Source organism: Oncorhynchus tshawytscha, linkage group LG15 (assembly GCF_018296145.1).
Source record: "Oncorhynchus tshawytscha isolate Ot180627B linkage group LG15, Otsh_v2.0, whole genome shotgun sequence".
Taxonomy (NCBI): domain Eukaryota; kingdom Metazoa; phylum Chordata; class Actinopteri; order Salmoniformes; family Salmonidae; genus Oncorhynchus; species Oncorhynchus tshawytscha.
In genome coordinates, this window is record NC_056443.1 from 26,687,961 (window position 1) to 26,702,365 (window position 14,405).

Genomic DNA, 14,405 nt, shown 5'->3' on the forward strand with positions numbered 1-14,405 from the left:
TTATTGTGTGTTTATTAAGCTCTCCACAACACGCAACTCTGAGGTTATTGAATTAAACAGGCTCACAGAATATGATGTCAACCTATTTATTTACGACCTCAACAAAAGGCTCTTGTGCAGGGGTTTTACGACAGGGTTTCCCAACTCCTTGAGTATTCCAACCAGCACACGTTTTTGTTGTGGCCCCAGACAAACTCACCTGATTCCACTTATTGAGGGCTCGATGATTAGTTGAATCAGGTGGGCTTGTCTGGGGCTGCAACAAAAAATGTGTGAAGTTCGGGACACTGGAGGACTGGTGTTGGGAAACACTGTTTTAGGATAGGGTTTGGGATTGTGTGTTTGCTGTTGGTTTACCCTTTCACAGACGTTTAATAATGTTTGCTGAACGCCATGTTCGATGGCGCTGTGGTTTTGGAGGAGCTGCTTAGCTCTTTCAATGAGCATGTGGCGAAGAAACTCTATGCTATTTATCCAGAAAACCATCCCATTATAAAGCAACACAGGCCCCATATTTGCTCTCTGCTGGCAAACTCAAGATTCCAAACCAAATACCAAATATCGTGTCAACTCCAAACCAAATATCACGTCACTGAGGTCAATTGGCAGAGTTTTGAAATTAAATTATAAACAAATGTCTGGGACAAATTGATTTGTGTAATAGAAAATGGAATACATATTTTACGTCTTTTAATGGGAGATGTGAGGGCTTGTAAAAACCAGCTTGTTTTATGCCTTTACAACTCTGCTGACACCTACTGATTCAGCTGGGCGAGTTGGCTAACAAAAGCATGAGCTTCTATAGTTAGACTGGATCCCGAGGCATTACTCACAACATTGTAAGGTAGTCAGTCACGAACAGTCATGATTCAGTGTCCAAGTTGTCATGTAATATTTGCAATAGCATTTAGAGGCTACATGTAATTATTATTTGTCCTGTGCTTGTGCCTGCTTATCAGTGATCAGATACCCTGGTGCTGGAGGCTATGGATTCATCTGTGTAGTGTTTTCAGAAAGCTCCCAACAGAGGCTTAAAATTCCTCCATTCCTCAATTCCGTAAGCAGATCGTGAACACTTCTCTTGCCTGACATTGACCATTCAAGAGCATTTTGGTAACAGACCTTACTGTCTTCCTTTTTGTGTTTTTGATATTTTGCTTTCTGGTTGGTGGGACTTTGAAATGGGCATCTGCCGCCATGATAGCAGGCACTAACTGAGTCATTGGAAGTACTTGTTAAAATAGGCTTCTTTCTCTAGATTCCACAGTTCCCAAGCTATTCCCTTCTTTTGAGTGGTTTTGGACTAATAGCATTTTCTTCCCTCTCTTTGAACTAGCTTAGAATTGAGTCCCTGAATGAACTTTTCTCTGCTGTAGACTATGGTGCAGCTTTAAGGCTGTTGTTGTCAGAACAGTCACTGTCAGAACAGTTCTGGTCCCTACCCCCGTTGTCCCCTAACCACTTTCCCTACCATTTTCCTCTCTCTCCAGACCATGGTGGTGGTGTGCAGCTCCAGGGCTGCTGCAGCCAGAGCAGTCTGAACAGCAATGGCAGTCTGCCCGGCGCCGGCAGCCACAGGAGGCTGTCAGAGCGCCGGGTGGCCAGCTGGGCCGCCTGCTTCGAGCGCCTGCTCCAGGACCCCATTGGCGTCCGCTACTTCTCAGTATGTACTGTAAAGAACTCTGGGAAATTGAGTTTTATTTTAGTTCACTGTTAGTTTAGTTATGTGATCTGAAACCCAACAAACTCAACAGTCCATTATCTTCCTCATTCTCTATTCTGTTTGATGAAATCTATACTCGTCTTCCTCAGACGTCCAAAATTATGTTTTAGTTTGCATGTTACGTGATGTTACAGTTCTATCTCATTCTCCATTCTGTATGATGAAATCAATGTGAAGCTACCTCAGACATACAGGGGTATTCAACTCTTACCCTACGAGGTCCGGTGCCTGCTGGTTTTTTGTTCTACCTGATAATTCATTTCCGCCACCTGGTGTCCCAGGTCTAAATCGGTTCCTGATTAGAGGGCAACAATGAAAAAGCGCAGTGGAACTGACTTCGAGGTCCAGAGTTGAGTTTGAAGGCGTTACACCATTCTCTTCTTATGGAATAGAAGCAATAGTCAACTATATAGTGTTAGGTTCTAATTATCAGAGTAAGAACTCGACGGACACTATGAAAGCTTAAACTAAGTTTATTCTTCCCAAAGGATCGAACAGCTGAACCGACAAAAACATGTTTACAATAGTGGTGGTATATGTACCCCACTTTGGATGGAGTCTCTTCCTTCTCGCTAAACATAGTATCCTGCCTAGCAATAAAGATACAAAGTGATACAGGCAATAAACTTTTCCTTCTCCATTAACGTGACCTGAACTGACCTAAACCCCCTTCATCACTAATCCATGACTCTCTCACCTGATCAATGCCTGCCACATATGATCGTTTTCCCTACACTCAGTACATTCCTGTAACGGCGTTCGTCTGTTGAAGGAGAGTCGGACCAAAATGAAGCGTGGTGGTTACTCATGTTCTTTAATGAAAAAATAGCGATACATGAAATAAATAAATAAATACAAAACAACAAACGAAACGTGAAAACCTAATTACAGCCTATCTGGTGAACACTACACAGAGACAGGAACAATCACCCACAAAATACACAGTGAAACCCAGGCTACCTAAATATGGTTCCCAATCAGAGACAACGAGAATCACCTGACTCTGATTGAGAACCGCCTCAGGCAGCCAAGCCTATGCTAGACACACCCCTAATCAGCCACAATTCCAATGCCTACAAAAACCCCAATACGACAACACAATAAACCCATGTCACACCCTGGCCTGAACAAATAATTAAAGAAAACACAAAATACTAAGACCAAGGCGTGACAGAACCCCCCCCCAAGGTGCGGACTCCCGGACGCACCTCAAAACCATAGGGAGGGTCCGGGTGGGCGTCTGTCCATGGTGGCGGCTCCGGCTCGGGACGTGGACCCCACTCCATAAATGCCTTAGTTCCTCCCCCTTGCGTCCTGGGATAGTCCACCCTCGCCGCCGACCATGACCTCGTAGTCCTCACCCAGAACCCCACTGGACTGAGGGGCAGCTCGGGACTGAGGGGAAGCTCGGGACTGAGGGGAAGCTCGGGACTGAGGGGCAGCCCGGGACTGAGGGGCAGCCCGGGACTGAGGGGAAGCCCAGTACTGAGGGGAAGCCCAGTACTGAGATTAAGCTCAGGCAGGTAGTTGGCTCCGGCAGATCCTGGCTGGCTGGCGGATCTGGAAGAGTCTGGTTGACTGGCAGATCTGGAAGAGTCTGGTTGACTGGCCAATCTGGAAGATCATGGCTGACTGGCGGATCTAGCTGCTCTGGCTTCTCCATGCAGACTGGCAGCTCTGGCTTCTCCATGCAGACTGGTAGCTTTGTGCAGACTGACATCTCTGGCTGCTCCATGCAGACTGACAGCTCAGGCTGCTCCATGCAGGCTGACAGCTCTGGCTGCTCCATGTAGACTGACAGCTCTATGCAGACTGGCAGCTCTGGCTGCTCCATGCAACCTGGCAGCTCTGGCTGCTCCATGCAGACTGACAGCTCTGGCCGCTCCATGCAGACTGACATCTCAGGCTGCTCCATGCAGACTGACAGCTCAGGCTGCTCCATGCAGACTGGCATCTCTGGCTGCTCCATGCAGACTGACAGCTCAGGCTGCTCCATGCAGGCTGACAGCTCTGGCTGCTCCATGTAGACTGGCAGCTCTGGCTGCTCTATGCAGACTGGCAGCTCCATGCAGACTGGCAGCTCCATGCAGACTGGTGGCTCTGGCTGCTCTATGCAGACTGGCAGCTCTATGCAGACTGGCAGCTCTATGCAGACTGGCAGCTCAGGCTGCGTTGAACAGGCAGGAGGCTCCGGCAGCGCTGTAGAGGAGGAAGGCTCTGGAAGCGCTGAACAGGCGGGAGACTCCGACAGCGCAGGAGAGGAGGAAAACACTGGCTGCGCTGAACAGGCGGGAGGCTCCGACAGCGCTAGAGAGAAGGATGGCTCTGGCTGTGCTGAACAGGCGAGGCGCACTGAAGGCCTGGTGCGTGGTGCTGGAACTGGTAGTACTGGATCGAGGACACACACAGGAAGCCTGGTGCGGGGAGCTGCTACCGGAGGACTGGTGTGTGGAGGTGGCTCTGGATAGACCGGACTGTGCAGGCGCACTGGAGCTCTTGAGCACCAAGCCTGCCCAACTTTACTTGGCTCGATGCCCACTCTAGCCCGGCTAATACGAAGAGCTGGTATGTATCGTACCGGGCTATGCACCCGCACTGGAGACACCGTGCGCTCACTAGCATAACACGGTGCCTGCCCGGTCTCTTTAGCCCCCCGGTAAGCACAGGGAGTTTGCGCAGGTCTCTTACCTGGCATCGCCATACTCCCTGTGAGCCACCCCCCCAATACATTTTTGGGGGTGACTCTCAGGCTTCCATCCGCGTCGCCGTGCTGCCTCTTCATACCAGCGCCTCTCCGCTCTCGCCGCCTCCAGTTCTTCTTTGGGGCGTCGATATTCACCAGGCTGTGCCCAGGGTCCTTTTCCGTCCAATCTCTCTTCCCAAGTCCAGAAGTCCTTTGATCGCTGCTCCTCACGATTAACAGGGAGAGTTGGCTCAGGTCTGATTCCTGACTCTGCCACTCTCTCCCTGAGCCCCCACCCAATACATTTTTGGGGCTGCTTTTCGGGCTTCCTTGCCAACCGTGTTCCCTCGTATCGTCGGCTCTTATCTCCGGCTGCCTCTGCTCTCCTAAGTGCCTCCACCTGTTCCCATGGGAGGCGATCTCTTCCGGCCAGTATCTCCTCCCAAGTGTAACAACCTTTGCCATCCAACACGTCTTCCCATGTCCATTTCTCCTTTCGCTGCTCCTGCTGTCGCTGCCTGTTACCACGCCGCTCGGTCCGGGTGTGGTGGGTGATTCTGTAACGGCGTTCGTCTGTTGAAGGAGAGTCGGACCAAAATGCAGCGTGGTGGTTACCCATGTTCTTTAATGAAAAAATAGCGATACATGAAATAACTAAATAAATACAAAACAACAAACAAAACGTGAAAACCTAATTACAGCCTATCTGGTGAACACTACACAGAGACAGGAACAATCACCCACAAAATACACAGTGAAACCCAGGCTACCTAAATATGGTTCCCAATCAGAGACAATGAGAATCACCTGACTCTGATTGAGAACCGCCTCAGGCAGCCAAGCCTATGCTAGACACACCCCTAATCAGCCACAATTCCAATGCCTACAAAAACCCCAATACGACAACACAATAAACCCATGTCACACCCTGGCCTGAACAAATAATTAAAGAAAACACAAAATACTAAGACCAAGGCGTGACAATTCCAAGCTTAATTGCACCCACCTTCCTCCTACAGATAACCATCCACTTCTGGTGTAGACCATCTAAACCATAGCACTCAATATTTCAATAGGATACCTGATAATTAACTCTATTTCAAGTTTAGGCGTTAGAACCCAGAATCCATCAATAGCCAATCAACACTGGACCCGGACACTTCAGGCTTACTGCAGGTATGATAAAGCTGTTGTTTGTGTCTCCACAGGAATTCCTCAAGAAGGAATTCAGTGAGGAGAATATCTTGTTCTGGCAGGGCTGCGAATACTTCAGTCATATACCTGCAACGGACAAAAAGCAGGTAAGGTTCTTCCTTGTACACATCACCAAGACCAAACCATACTTTCCTATCTAGTCCATAGGCTTTGGATGTCATGGATTGATTAAAAAAGAGCCCTCAATATACTGGACATGTCTGTGTGTCTCGACAGACAATTCCTTGGTGCCTTTAGAAGTGCTGGTTGTGCAGCAACTTGTGTGGCTGAGTGAGGATCTGTGTGTAAAACACCAGAATCAGTCCCCTTCATAACAATGGACTAAGTTATGTCATAGTTGTGTGTGTGTTTTTAAAACATATTCCTCTCCAGCTATCCCAGAGGGCAGGGGAGATCTACAACAGCTTCCTGTCCAGTAAAGCCACCACGCCGGTCAACATCGACAGTCAGGCCCAACTGGCCGACGACGTCCTCACCTCCCCATGTCCAAACATGTTCAAGGCTCAGCAATTACAAGTGAGAGGACCAACTGCCTACTACTCTATGTTATGTTGTTGAATAAATAATAATATACTTTGTCAACCCTCCCTTATACACACACACATAAGGCTGGGAGCAGCACAGTGTCAACTGCCGGGGCAGCACTGCTGGAACAATTTTTATTATTCAGTGTCATCTGCCTGTTTCCAAAATGGCTATTGTGCTTTACCAAGGTCAAACACAAACTGGCACACACCCCCACAAACTCACAGGCCTGTACAACGTCAGTGTAGATCAGTCCAATGTTGTTACAAACATGACTTAATCATAGCTATTACCACATATGTCATAACACATGTCATAACTGATTGTGACCCTTTGTAACACCAGTCCCTTTCCTTTCCCCATTTTGTCTGTAGATCTTCAACCTGATGAAGTTTGACAGCTACTCCAGGTTCCTCAAGTCTGGCCTGTATCAGGAGTGCATGCTGGCCGAGGTGGAGGGACGACCTTTACCTGACCCCTACCAGATCCCTTGTAGCCCCGCCCCCTCCAAGCACAGCGCCAGCTCCTCCCTCTCCCTCTCCACGCCCATTAAGGTACTCGCCTTGTACTAAAGTAACCTTAACAGCCAAAATAGTATCTGCTATTGTCTTAGTAACCATCGCAGATGTTTGTGTCATTCGCCTGTGGGATGCACATTTTGTGTTGTAGCCAGTATAGGTGTTTGTTAACCTTCAAAACATCAGGGTCATATTCACTAGATACCAAATGGAAGAAAACAGACCAAAGGGGACTACCTGAACTTGTCCAATAAGAAACACATTTTCCATTGCAATTTCCTTTTTCCCTAAATGTTCTCAATAGCAAAACGGTTTGCTACGTTGTGCACTAATGTATACAACCCAGGTGTTAGACATGTTGTTTGACCTAGTTGTTTTGTTGACCAATAGGAGGCAAGGAAGCAGAGGTCAGGAAGGTCACTCAATGAGGACCCCGGAGACGAGCATGATGAGCATAAGAAACGGGGCACCTTCTTTTCTTGGTCCCGGAACCGGAGCTTCGGAAAGGGACCCAAGAAAAAGGACATTGGAGAAATCAACCTCGGTCAGCAATTCTCAGTCATAGAATGTCACAAGGAGTTAATCTTATGTATTCAATTCAAATAACGTTTTTTTCCTGTGAGGGAACTTCTTGTGTATGGTTTCAATATTGACATGAAGCTTTCTGGCATGCATTATGTTCTTTGGTCAGGCAATACACAGCACAGCACTGCATGCTATAAATTCATTATGATGAAAGGTGAACTCTTGAAGCAGCATTTCAAATGGTGTTTTGAGCTTCATCTGATTTATGTCATTGGTGATGTTACACAAATGTTTTCCCTTGATAGTAGCTTGTCTTTTATATGTAGTTGTGTTGATGCTTGTCTTTTATGTGTAGCTGTGTTGTGATGATGCATGGATAGTAGCTTGTCTTATGTGTAGCTGTGTTGTGATGATGCATGGATAATAGCTTGTCTTTTCTGTGTTGTGATGATGCATGGATAGTAGCTTGTCTTTTATGTGTTGCGATGATGCATGGATAGTAGCTTGTCTTTTATGTGTTGCTGTGTTGTGATGATGCATGGATAGTAAGTGGGGGTGGGATGATACCAGTATTGCGCTACTAGTTTGTATCGTGGCAGCGAAAAAACCCACAAAGGTAAACAGACCTAATGTTGGAAACAAACATCATTATGTTGTCATCCAGAGTCGCATGTATTTATTTCCCGAGCTATAGCACACAATATTGTACATATAGTTGGTTTTTAAAGGAACAAATAGTTGTCTGCTTCTTGTTCTCATTTTTTGCATGGAAAAAATAAATCGCAATACTGGTACGTTTTCTGTGTATATGTGGAATGAATTCCTAACTGTGACCTCTGACCTCCCTGGCCTTCCTGTGTTGGGTAGATTCCTGGAGCAGCAACGGTCGGAGGGAATCACAGGGCTCCTTGTCCTCAGGTGCCAGTCTAGAGCTGGCCACTTCCTGTTCAGCGGGCAAGATCGAGGTAACATCCGCATGGACGGCCAGGCCAGGTCGCCATGGCAACACTGAACCAAGATAGCTCTGTAGTAGAAGCAGACATTATACAGATCACGACTCTGTTTAGTTTTGTGGCATGTTGCCTGAAAGTCCTCTTGGCTTGGGTATGCCGCTGTCAAAATGGTTATGACAGGTGTTATATGAAACATATGACTTCGTCACGTTCGTCATAACGATGAGACCAAGGCGCAGCGTGATAAGCATACATTCTTCTTTTAATGAAGGAAAAACACTAAACAAACTAACGTGATGCTATATAACACTAGTGCTGACAGGCAACTACACATAGACAATAACCCACAAAACCAAAATGAAAAATGGCAACCTAAATAGGATCCCCAATCAGAGACAACGATAAACTACTATCTCTGATTGGGAACCAATTCAGGCCACCATAGACCTATAATAAACCTAGACTAACAAACACCCCTAGATATACAAAAAAACCTAGACAGGGCAAACAAGCATACCCACCCTCGTCACACCCTGACCTGACCAAAATAATACATAAAACATAGAAAACTAAGGTCAGGGCGTGACAGACTTAATGGGGGTTCATTTAAAGGTTCAGACGTTCAATGTATTTTTTTTTTACCCCATAAGGAAATTTGGTTTGCAGATAGGACGAACATTAAACACTACATACAATACAAGACATAGAGACATTGTTGCTGTTTTTAACTCTTGGTCCTCTCTCTTGCTTCTATGGAGTTCTCTCTGACTATGGTTTGTCCTGTGTAGGGGGACAATCGTCACTCAGTGCCGGTGTGGGACAGGGTGTCCTCCGCCAAGCACTGCAATGTGACCTTGCCGGATGGCTCGTGCTCCTCTGTGACCCTGCGGTCGGGAGCCACCATCAGGGAGGTGCTCCGGGTCCTCTGTCAGAAACTCTGCATCAATATGGTCGCTGTCGACCTCTTCCTGGTGGGAGGAGAGAAGGTGAGGGAAGCACACTGATTCTTAGCACAGTTACTGTGCATCTCAATGTGGATTTAGAGTGACATTATCCAGATTCATTGATGTATTAAGTAGGGCTGTCAAACGATTAAAATAATGAATCGAGTTAATGGCATTATTAATCACAATTTTAGAATTTGCTCAAATTTGGCCCAAAAGAAAGATTTTTCTATTTAAAAAGCAGTGCTTGGCGTTACTGGTAGGGTCGTTGCAGTGAGCATATTACTACCACACTGGCAGTTATGAGTCATGACATCAGTAAAATTCCACGTGGCCTGGAACTCAGGGCTCTATTGTCCCTCTAACCACTCTGACATCAATGCAAACACAATTGAAATTCACATCAAATACTTATCAAAACAGTATTGTGCTTTTAAAACTCACCTCACTGTGATTGATCAAGTTGAAGAAAGAGGTTCAACAACAGGTTGAAATTGAGTGTAAAATATGGTCCTTGTGGATGTTGTTTCAAAGCATAATACAACGAAATGGACAGCGCTTTCTAAGGTGATGATTCATTCAAAACACCCATATTAGAGCTGATGCATAGCATAGACCTATATACACTACCGTTCAAAAGTTTGGGGTCACTTAGAAATGTCCTTGTTTTTGAAAGAAAAACACATTTTTTTGTCCATTAAAATAACATTGATCAAAAATACAGTGTAGATGTTGTAAATATTGTAAATGACTATTGTAGCTGGAATATCTACATAGGGGTACAGAGGTCCATTATCAGCAACCATCACTCCTGTGTTCCAATGGCACGTTGTGTTAGCTAATCCAAGTTTATCATTTTAAAAGGCTAATTGATCATTAGAAAACTCTTTTGCAATTATGTTAGCACAGCTGAAAACTGTTGTCCTGATTAAAGAAGCAATACAACTGGCTCAAAATGGCCAGAAACAAATACCTTTTTTCCGAAACTCGTCAGTCTATTCTTGTTCTGAGAAATAAAGGCTATTCCATGTGAGAAATTGCCAAGAAACTGAAGATCTCGTACAACGCCGTGTACCACTCCCTTCACAGAACAGAGCAAACGGTCTCTAATCAGAATAGAAAGATGAGTGTTAGGCCCCGGTGCACAACTGAGGAAGAGGACAAGTACATTAGTGTCTAGTTTGAGAAACAGACACCTCACAATTCCTCAACGGTCAGCTTCATTAAATAGTACTCGCAAAACACCAGTCTCAACGTCAACAGTATCACATATGAAGGTAAGACCCAGATGCAGACCACATCGAATAAACAATAGTTTAATATTCCAAACAGGGGCAGGCAATAGACAGGTCAAGGCAGGCAGGGGTCAGTAAACCAGAGGTGGGGCAACGGTACCGGGCGGCAGGCAGGGTCAGGGCAAGGCAGAGGTCGGTAACCCAAAGGGGGGGCAAAGGTACAGGCCGGCAGGCTCAGGGGCAGGCAGGCGGGCTCGGAGTCAGGACAGGCAAGGGTCATAACCAGGAGGGCGAGAGAAAAGAGACTGGAAAAAGCAGGAGATGAGACACAAAACACCGGTTGACTTGAACAAACAAGACGAACTGGCAACGGACAAACAGAGAACACAGGTATATATACACAGGGCATAATGGGGAAGATGGGCAACACCTGGAGAGGGGTGGAGACAATCACAAGGACAGGTGAAACAGATCAGGGTGTGACAAACAGTGAAGAGGCGACTCTGGGTGTCACGCCCTGACCTGAGAGCTGTTTTATTTCTCTATTTGGTTTGGTCAGGGTGTGATTTGGGTGGGCATTCTATGTTTTCTATTTCTTTGTTTTTGGCTGAGTGTGGTTCCCAATCAGAGGCAGCTGTCTATCGTTGTCTCTGATTTGGAATCATACTTAGGCAGCCTTTTCCCCACCTAATGTTGTGGGTGATTATTTATTTTCTGTGTGTGTTTGTGTTGCTTCACGTTCGGTTTCTGTTTATCTAAATTTCAATTTATTAATAGATGTGGAATTATCTATGACAGGGAGTTTGAAGACAGTGAACATGACAGAATTACCCACCAAAAACGGACCAAGCAGCGTGGCCAGGAGTAGTGGACACGGGAAGAAATCCTGGATGGAGAAGGACTCTGGACAAGGGCCGGAGAGTATCGCCGTCCAAGGGAGCAGATGGAGGCAGCTAGAGCAGAACGGCGATGATACGAGGAGTTTAATCAACAACGGAAGCCGAGAGGCAGCTCCAAAAAAATGTTTGGGGTCGGCACATGGGGAGATTGGCAGAGTCAGGGTTTAGACCTGAGCCAACTCCCCGTGCTTACCGTGGGGAGCGTGTGACTGGTCAGGCACTGTGTTATGCGGTGATGCGCACTGTGTCTCCAGTGGACTTCACAGCCCAATTTGTCCTGTGCCTGCGCCCCGCATTTGCCGGGCGAAAGTAAGCATCTTGCCAGGACGGGTTGTGCCAGCTCTATGCTCGAGACCTCCAGTGCGCCTCCACGGCCCAGTGTATCCGGTGCCTGCTCCACGCACCAGGCTTCCAGTGCATCTCCCCAATCCCCAAGACCTGTTCCGGTTCCACGTACAAGGCCTCCAGTATGTCTCAGCCTGGCAAGCCCTGTGGCATCTCCATGCACCAGGCTTACAGTACATCTCCTCAGTCCGGTGAGACCTGTTCTGGCTCCATGTACGAAGCCTCTAGTGATGATCCATGGCACGAAGCTTCCAGTGATGATCCATGGCCCGGAGCCAGTAGTCATGATCCATGGCACGAAGCCTCCAGTGATAATCCATGGCCTGGAGCCTCCAGTGATAATCCATGGCACGAAGCCTCCAGTGATGATCCATGGCCCGGAGCCTCCAGTGATGATCCATGACACGAAGCCTCCAGTGCTGATCCATGGCCCGGAGCCGGCAGCGAAAATCCAGGGCACGGAGCCTCCAGCGACGGTCCCCAGTCCGGAGCCTCCAGCGACGGTCCCCAGTCCGGAGCCTCCAGCAATGGTCTCCAGTCCGGAGCTTCCAGCGACGGTCTCCAGTCCGGAGCCTCCAACGACGGTCCCTAGTCCGAAGTCTCCAGCAACGGTCCGCAGTCCGGAGTCTCGGTAACCCAGCGGGGGTCTGCAGTCCGGAGCCTCCAGTGGGGGTTCCCAATCCAGAGACTCCGGCGATGATCCACGGTCCGGTCCTCCGGCAACAATCCACGGTCCGCAGTCTCTGGCGACGATCCATGGTCCGGTTCCACGGAAGTGGAGGGATCAGCCTGCGGAGTGGGGGCTACGTCCCGAACTGGAGCCGCCACCGAGGATAGATGCCCACCCGGAACCTCCCCTGGGTCCGGGTGGGCTGTTTTATTTCTCTATTTGGTTATGTCAGGGTGTGATTTGGGTGGGCATTCTATGTTTTCTATTTCTTTGTTTTTGGCCGAGTGTGGTTCTCAATCCGAGGCAGCTGTCTATTGTTGTCTCTGATTGGGAATCATACTCCTCCCACTCCTCTTTCTATTCTGGTTAGAGTCAGTTTGCTCTGTTCTGTGAAGGGAGTAGTACAAAGCGTTGTACGAGATCTTCAGTTTCTTGGCATTTTATCTCATGGAATAGCCTTCATTTCTCAGAACAAGAATTGACTGACGAGTTTCAGAAGAAAGTTATTTGTTCCTAGCCATTTTGAGCCTGTAATCGATCCCACAAATGTTGATGCTCCAGATACTAAACTAGTCTAAAGAAGGCCAGTTTTATTGTTTTTTTAATAAGGACAACAGTTTTCAGCTGTGCTAACATAATTGCAAAAGGGTTTTCTAATGATCAATTAGCCTTTTAAAATGATAAACTTGGATTAGCTAACACAACGTGCCATTGGAACACAGGAGTGATGGTTGCTGATAATTGGCCTCTGTACACTGATGTAGATATTCCATAAAAAACCTGCCGTTTCCAGCTACAATAGTCATTTACAACATTAACAATGTCTACACTGTGTTTCTGACCAATTTTATGTTATTTTAATGGACAAAAAAGGTGCTTTTCTTTCAAAAGCAAGGACATTTCTAAGTGACCCCAACGGTAGTGTATGAGCCTGCAAAAAAAAACTGAATTAAAATAATGATTGTGCCATTATACAATAGATAGTCTAATAGCCTGCCACATATTACTCACGGCAGAAAAACATACAAAAATCTGATTTAAGATGTCTTTGGTGTAAGATATAGTTGGTCTAGCCCAGTTCCCAAACTTTTTACAGTCCCGTACCTGCTGCATACCCCTCTAGCACCAGGGTAAGCGCACTCTCAAATGTTGTTTTTTTGCCACAATTGTAAGCCTGCCACACACACACTATACGATACATTTATTAAACATAAGAATGAGTGTGAGTTTTGGTCACAACCCGGCTCGTAGGAAGTGACAAAGAGCTCTTATAGGACCAGAGCACAAATAATAATCAATAATTTTGCTCTTTATTTAGCCACCTTACATATAAAACTTTATTTGTTCATTGGAAATTGTGAATAACTTACCACAGGTTAATGAGAAGGGTGTACTTGAAGGGATGGGTTGTATTATTGTAACGGTTCTCTTTAGGTGAAGGAGAAGCGGACCAAAATGCGGCGTGATTATAGTGATTCATGTTTAATAACAAAAAGGATAAACACAAACAACAAACGTGGAAAACCAAAACAGTCCTATCTGGTACAAAACACAGAGACAGGAACAATCACCCACAAACACACAGTGAAACCCAGGCTACCTAAATATGGTTCCCAATCAGAGACAATGACTAACACCTGCCTCTGATTGAGAACCATATCAGGCCAGACATAGAAATAGACAAACAAGACATCCAACATAGAATGCCCACTCAGATCACACCCTGACCAACCAAAACATAGAAACATACAAAGCAAACTATGGTCAGGGTGTGACAATTATAGCAAAACTCAGTCTTAAATAATTTTCCACCCACAGTTTGTGCCTGTATTTAGTTTTCATGCTAGTGAGGGCATCAGTGTCTTAACAGCGTGATTTGCCTAGGCAGGATACTCCAAAAGTCGGGCAGTGGCTTCTGATTAAATTAGATTTTCACAGAACCGCTTGTTGCAATTTCGATTGATTAAATATCGGTAAGTGGACTGGAGGCAGGGCATGAAAGGGATAAGAATCCAGTTGTTTGTGTCATCAGTTTCGGGAAAGTAAATGTAAATGCGTAAATGCGCACCCAACTCGCTCAGATGTTTCGCTATATCACATTTGACATTGTCTGTAAGCTTCATTTGCACACAAAAAAATCATACAATGATGGAAAGACCTGTGTGTTGTC

At 46.4% G+C, this 14,405-nt stretch overlaps 1 protein-coding gene across 1 annotated transcript in view; it reads left to right on the forward strand.

The window, feature by feature from the left end:
* Positions 1 to 14,405, forward strand: part of LOC112214747 (regulator of G-protein signaling 12) — an 82,170-nt gene that overhangs the window by 52,322 nt on the left and 15,443 nt on the right. Inside the window, exons 5-11 of the mRNA XM_024373737.2 lie at positions 1,491 to 1,663; positions 5,615 to 5,707; positions 5,994 to 6,137; positions 6,521 to 6,700; positions 7,055 to 7,208; positions 8,057 to 8,154; positions 8,931 to 9,128. Coding sequence (XP_024229505.1) covers positions 1,491 to 1,663; positions 5,615 to 5,707; positions 5,994 to 6,137; positions 6,521 to 6,700; positions 7,055 to 7,208; positions 8,057 to 8,154; positions 8,931 to 9,128 — 1,040 coding nt within the window. The remainder of the gene's footprint in view (positions 1 to 1,490; positions 1,664 to 5,614; positions 5,708 to 5,993; positions 6,138 to 6,520; positions 6,701 to 7,054; positions 7,209 to 8,056; positions 8,155 to 8,930; positions 9,129 to 14,405) is intronic.